This window comes from Carlito syrichta, unplaced genomic scaffold (assembly GCF_000164805.1).
Source record: "Carlito syrichta isolate Samal-C Ts95f unplaced genomic scaffold, Tarsius_syrichta-2.0.1 Scaffold309265, whole genome shotgun sequence".
NCBI lineage: Eukaryota > Metazoa > Chordata > Mammalia > Primates > Tarsiidae > Carlito > Carlito syrichta.
The window spans coordinates 457,722-464,599 of NW_007253361.1; the positions used below are offsets into that span (position 1 = coordinate 457,722).

General features: G+C 35.0%; 1 protein-coding gene across 1 annotated transcript; it reads right to left on the bottom strand.

Annotated features, from left to right (window-relative positions):
* Nucleotides 1–1,193: 1,193 nt before the first annotated feature.
* Nucleotides 1,194–6,292, bottom strand: LOC103269461 (olfactory receptor 4S2-like). The gene is given in 3 exon segments (XM_008067040.1): nt 1,194–1,996; nt 1,999–2,169; nt 6,229–6,292. Coding segments are annotated over 3 exon segments (1,038 nt in total).
* Between the last annotated feature and the right edge of the window lie 586 nt (nt 6,293–6,878).

Here is a 6,878-nt window from a genome sequence, read left to right on the forward strand (position 1 = left end):
GCCTACTCTGTTTTGTTCTTTTAAAAAATTGAAAACAGCCAGGCCCGGTGGCTCAGCCTGTAATCCCGCACCTTTGGGAGGCTAAGGTGAGTGGATTGCCTGAGCCCGCGGGTTCGAGACCCCCTGGGCAACTTGGCAAGACCTCATCTCTACAATAAATACATAAAAAAAAAAAATCAGCCGGGCATGGTAGCGCATGCCTGTAATTCCAGCTACTTGGAAGGCTGAGGCGAAAAGATCGCCGGAGCCCAGCAGGTCGAGGCTGCGGTGGCCAGGAGCGGCCACTGCACTCCAGTCTGGGTGACAGAGTGAGACTCCAACTCAAAAAAATAAAAATAAAAATAAAAAATTGAAAACAAATCAACTAAATATTTGTCATAGAACTACATCTTGCTAGCCATTTCAATAGTTCAAGTGCCAGTTCATTTTATTTTCTTTAATTAACGTAGTCTGTGCACTACAAACTTTTTTCAAAAAATAAAATTGCTTCCAGTGAAAACAGTATCATAGTATCAGGGTGGAAAAGTATTCAAATTTTTCAAGAGACTCTTGTAAAAAATTCTTTCTACCTCAACATATGTAAAATGCTCTCTTTTTTTCTCTTCTACAGAAACCATTCTTCAGAAAATGTGTCAATTTATACCAATTCCTTTTTTTTTTTGCATGCAGTGTACATTTCCATGGCTGCATTTGTTATATTGTATTATAATCATTTCCTTACAAATCTGTTTCTCCTGCTGGATTTTGCACTATCCATGGGAAAAGACTAAGTAAGAACAACAACAACAAAAAAAGAAAGACAGAAAAGGAGGTATCAAGAATGCAACTCCTGGAAGTTAGACTTATTTTTTAAAAAGCAATGCTCTGACTATGTTGGAATGTTTTTCTCTTATAACTTCATTCTAAATCACTGAGTTTAGTTTAAGAGAATTTGATGTGAGTAGAAATGATCCAAAGAAGTTAAAGGAGATGTTTTGTAGCAGTGTTTACCTTTTCACTCTAGAAATGGAAAAGATAAGCTTTGTCAGGACGGAAAGGTTTAAGTTTAGCCCACCTACAATAGCCTCCAATTATTTCCTGTTAGATAAAAAGTAAAGGATAGTTGAATCTTAGGGAACAGTCCTTAAAATTATTCATACATTAGGGACCATTGGAGGAATACACTAATAATCTGATTTTGCAATCCTGACAAACTATCCCTTTTGCTTTTCCATCCAGGAGACCTTGCGACTCCATAGTCGCTTCATGGCCTTCTTTACACCCTCATTACTCAGAGTATAGATGAATGGGTTTAGCATTGGTGTGATAGTAGTATAGAACACAGACACAGCCTTATCCAGTGGAAAAGTAGTGGATGGACGAAGATAGATAAAGATACAAGGGACAAAGAAGAAAGTTACGACAGTCAGATGAGATCCACAGGTAGAGAGAGCTTTGTGTCGACTTTCTGCGGATGGTTTCCGAAGACTAAACAGAAGGACTGTGTAGGAGGCCAGAAGAATGAGGAAACACCCCAGAGAAATGAGACCACTGTTGGCAACCACCAACATATTTACCAGAGTTGTATCAGCATAGGCAAGTTTTAGGACTGGGTGAACGTCACAAAAGTAGTGGTCTATGATCTGAGCATTGCAAAAGGGTAGCTGGAAGGTCAGGAGGGTCTGAACAAAAGAACGGCCCAGGGTTCCTAACCAGGACAGTACTGCCAGTAGAGTACAAGCACTGGCACTCATGATGGCAGTATAACGAAGGGGATGGCAGATAGCAGCATAGCGATCAAAAGCCATGACAGTCAAAACAAAAACCTCTTCACAGCCAAAAAAGTGGAAGGTAAACATCTGAGTTATACAACCCCAGTAGGAAATAGTCTTTTTTTCCGAAACAAAATCTGCAATCATCCTGGGTGCTGTGGCTGAGGAATAGGCAACATCTACAAAAGACAGATTACTGAGAAAGAAATACATGGGTGTGTGAAGCCGGGGATCAGAAAAGACCGTAAGAAAATGAGAAAATTTCCCACCATAATCACAGTATAAAAGAAAAGAAATAGAGCAAAGAACATCAATTGTGTTCCAGGATCTTGAGAAAGTCCCAAGAATATAAACTCAGTGACATTGTTGGCCACTTCCATGGGACCTCAGGCAGGACTGGTGGAGTGGCTTTGGTTCTCTGCAAAAATAAACAAATGCTATAAACCAGTGTAAGCATGGTGAAGCATAACAGGAACTGTCTTATAAAAATATCTAAGTGATGTTAAATATGGTAGAGGGAATTCTTCATATTTCTTGAACATAAGTAGTTCATGGTTGTTTTTGTCTTCATTTTTTTTCCATATTATTGACTCACATTTGAATTTCTCTTACAATTAGTATTACAGTTCCTATACTCCAAGCAAGAATACAGAAAACCTGGGATTTTTTTCTCTAATGAATTTAATGTTTTTCCGTAACCAGTGCTCTCTTTCTATAATACTCACCCCACACCCCAGTTCACCCAACTCTTCTCAACTGAAATTCACTTGGAGTGAAAATTTCAATTGTTTATTAAATAGATTAATTAATTTTGAGTCAAAAACATAAAGTCAGAATCTAAGATCTGATGTCTAAAATTTCAGATGAATTTTTTTGATATAATGTATGCAGATCACCTATTAAAAAGTAACCTGTTAAAAAATAAATCAAAAAGAGGAAGACTCAGCTTCCAATTTCAAAACTAGATTAAAAATCTAAATTTAATTTAAAACAGAGTCATTGTTAGTAACTGAGAACAGCATACACAGTGACTTCCTGCTTATCAACAATTCATGCTTATAAATCAACATTGAGGAAGTCTGACCTAAACCTTGACTATCATGTGAAAGTTCCATTTGACTTGACAGTAAGAAGTGATCAACCTATTACAGAGAAATACTTTTTTATGTGTTGTTTTAAAGAGTTGAAAAGTTTAAAAATTATTGAAGTCCCTACCATTCCCAATGCCTTTACCTTGGAAAAAAATCCAGATAAGTCTCCGTCTTTGTAGGTAAGTTAGGGATAAAAATTTTCCATATAAATAATGCTAAAAATGATAGTTTAAAAATATGTCTGACACCATTTCATAATATATATATGGGAGTGCTTAAGACATACAGAGAAAAATATTGAATAAGAATAAACAGAGAAAAAATCTTACAAGAGATGAATTATGAGACAAGATCTAAGTTCCCTGAAATAGACATGGGTTTTCTGAAATATTGCAAGTTACTGGCTGTTTGTCATTTTTACTCAGAGCACTTATTTTCTGCATGGATAGTGGAAAGAGCAATGCCCAGAATCTGAGTTGTATAAGTTTGAGCACCTTCAACTACCATAACTTTGGGCAAATCTGTCATCTCTGAATCTGTTTTCTCATCTATAAAAGATGGATAATAACATATATTTGCCTCAGAAAGTTATTTCAGAATTAAAATGAGAACTTCTATGAAAAGTTTTATGTATTTACAAAGCATTTTACTTCATAATTTGAATCTGTAAAGTAGATCCACTAAGTAGAATTTGCAACTTGATCTAATCAGCTATTATATAAAATTTACATAGTGTCAGTACTACAATCATATATAATTTTATTTCCCATCTCCATTGTGGACATACTATTAATAGTTGCTAACATTTGCTGAGCATTTTACTATGTGTAGTAGTGTGCTAAACTCTTTGTATATATTACCTCATTCTCTCCTCACAACAGTATAATTTTTATTATCTTCACTTTACAGGGCAGAGCACCAAAGACAGGTTTGATAGATTATCCAATATAATAATCAGTGTAAGGACTGGTATTTGAATTGTGGTATTCTTACTCCAGAAAATACAAATACACATCTTCTTAAATAAATATGTAGATAGAAAGATGATACATGAACTCATAAATAAAGAACTCAATTTAAACAACCAATTCCTTTCTTATGGTGCCAGATACATTAGTTGGAAAATATGCTCCATGTCCCTAAAATCTTTGAATATTCTATGCACTATACCAGCAAAGCTAAATTGTACTCAGTCATCACCAATTGGCAAAGCCATAAGTATTGAAAAACATTTAAGTAAATAGAAAACACTTAGATACTACTTACTATGTACCAAGAATATTCTAAGTATAGAATTTGTAATTTGATCTATTCAGTTATTATACAAAAGTTAGTATAACCACTGTGAATTATTAAAATTCATATATAATTTTATTTCTGAAATAATAGCTATCACTATAAAAATGACATATAATAGCATTTAATTCCCATAACAATTTTATAAAGTAGACTATTATTATTATACCCACTTCAGAAATGAGAAAACTGAAACAGAAAGTAACTTGCCCAGGGTCACAGAGCTAGTGATTGGTAGAGTTGGTACTTGAGTGTAGGCAATGAGACCTCAAGATTTTTTTTTTAATAATTATGCATGTGGTGGATCTGATGGCATCAAAGCTACCAAATATCTTCTTTCTCATTTGAAAGTCTTAAAACTTTACAAAAGTCAAAAGACTCATTTCCTTCAAATCATGAATGAAGAGTTGGGTTTTTCAACTGTATACACTATTTAAACACAAAGACTATGGCTACAACTGGCAAGATCATCACAATATACAGTTTGTGCCCAATTATGCTCAAATTAAACTTACAGTGGGGATGAAATGACAAGTAATGTGATACTGATCATTAATTCAGACATTATTTTATTTGACGTGTTGACAGTCAAATGGAGGAGGTTTGCATGTAAAGTAACTATCACAATTCTCTGTGAAAGGGCTAAGAAAGCCTAAGCAAGTCAGTGTCACCTTTCCAGGGGTCATCACTAAGTGGAATTTTGAAAGATGAGTTAGAGTTAACCTGATGACAAAGAAAATTGCAACGTGGGGACAAAAAAAAGTAGACAGGGCAGAAAGGACATTCAATTTTGGTGAATAGGATATATGAAAATAAAAGGTATGAGTCATTATGGTACCCTCTACAGAGAATGCCAACAGGTTTGATATGATTCAGCACAGAAACCATGTAGGGAAGAATCAGATTAAGCTAAAAAGAAGACACGTGCAGATCATAGAGTCTTATGGGCTAAGCTGAAGAGTTAGGAATGTATCCTGAATGATCTGAGTTAACAAAGAAAGATCACTCCTGCAGCAGGAGGGCAACTATGGCGGGGGAGGGTGGTGAAAAGAAGTTGTGAAGAAGAGGACTCCAGGTACCCAGCTTGCTCAGGTTCAAATTCCAGCTCTACCATTTGCCAACTGAATGACTTTAGTCAAGTTACTTAACTTCTCTTTGCCTCAGTTTACTCAAGTGTAAAATGTGGACAAGTAATTCTATATAGAGAGTTATAATGATTAAATATATGTTAATATAAAGCACTGTGTTCATCACATATGTTAAGTATGTAATCATCATTATCCATCTTAGCTACCAGAGAACATGCTGGACAAAAGGAAAGACAGAAGCCCAGATATAAGTTATCTTAGAACACTAACCTCCTTACCATGTTCATCTCATAATTCTCATATATATGAGAAATCTCATATATGTATGTGTGTGTGTGTGTGTGTGTATATATATGTATATATATATATGATTGTCCAATATATGCACACACTTATGTAGGACAATTTACCTAATCAGTCTTTGGTGCTCTGCCCTTTAAAATGAAGACAGCAAAAATTATGATATATATAAATTATGATACATATATCCATGCTTGTCAAAGTCTTAGAGAGTGTATCTACTGTTGACAACTATCCTCTCAAATATATTTATTTGACTGGAGTAGCAACAACATGTTATCCATACCCTTGCATAGCTTTCTTTAAGAGTTCAAGCACTTATATCCAAAAATGTTTGGACAGCTACTATATTTATCCTGAGAGGTAACAACTCAGCTTCATTTAAGATTCCCCTTAAAAGATCATACAATTAATAAAAACCTAGCATCCAAGATCTTTCTACTATTTTCAGTAGGAGAAAGAGCACAGGATTTAAAGATAAATCATCTAGGCTTGACCCCCAGCACTGCGCCTTACAGACTGTGTAACATCAACATAATTTTCCTAACTTCTATCAGCCTCAGATTTCTCCTCTGTGAAATAATGCTACCCATAGTAAGGATCAAATTAGATAATGAACACAAAGATAATGAACACACATAAGAAATCTTCCAAACTCAAGTCATGACCATTTTAGTGGTGGAATTTTAGGAATATCAATACCAGACATCCAAACTCTGTGGACCAGAACTTCTATGGGTCTGATTAGTTGTGCTGGTCTTCTCATGTTCTAAGGTTAAATTTTACAGGAAAGTGCCAAGGAATATACATTAATTATAACAGAATCTGTGCAGTTAAAGTAGCAAGGCTGTCTTTATTTAACTTCATAAGCCCCCTAAATTATTCCCAATAGACAAAACAGCAAAGAATGCAGCTCCTGAAATCCTCTGTGAAAGAGATTTAGACTTGTTTCCTTCTGTGAGTGATGTACAAACGGCAGAGATAAAAAATTCCAGGTCTCTCCTCACAGCAAGCTGCATCCTATGGAAATCTTTTTGTGCAATAGTGTCCCTGACTCCAGTATCCCTCATAAAGGAATGATGATACATGGGCATATTTTCATGTCACTTGTCACTCAGTATCATTATTACCTATTAATCCTATCCTTTCCTCTAAAAGGCCACTATTGAGAAAAAATTTACTTCTTGTTTGTGGAACTGAAAGACAAAGAAAAATAACCTGGGCAAGTCAAGTTTTACAAAACAAATGAAAACGAGTTAATATAACACATGTAGAGAGTAAGATATCTTTTTGATCTTCTATATTTCATACAACAGTGATATTAATTTGCCCTTTTGCTTAATAAATATTTA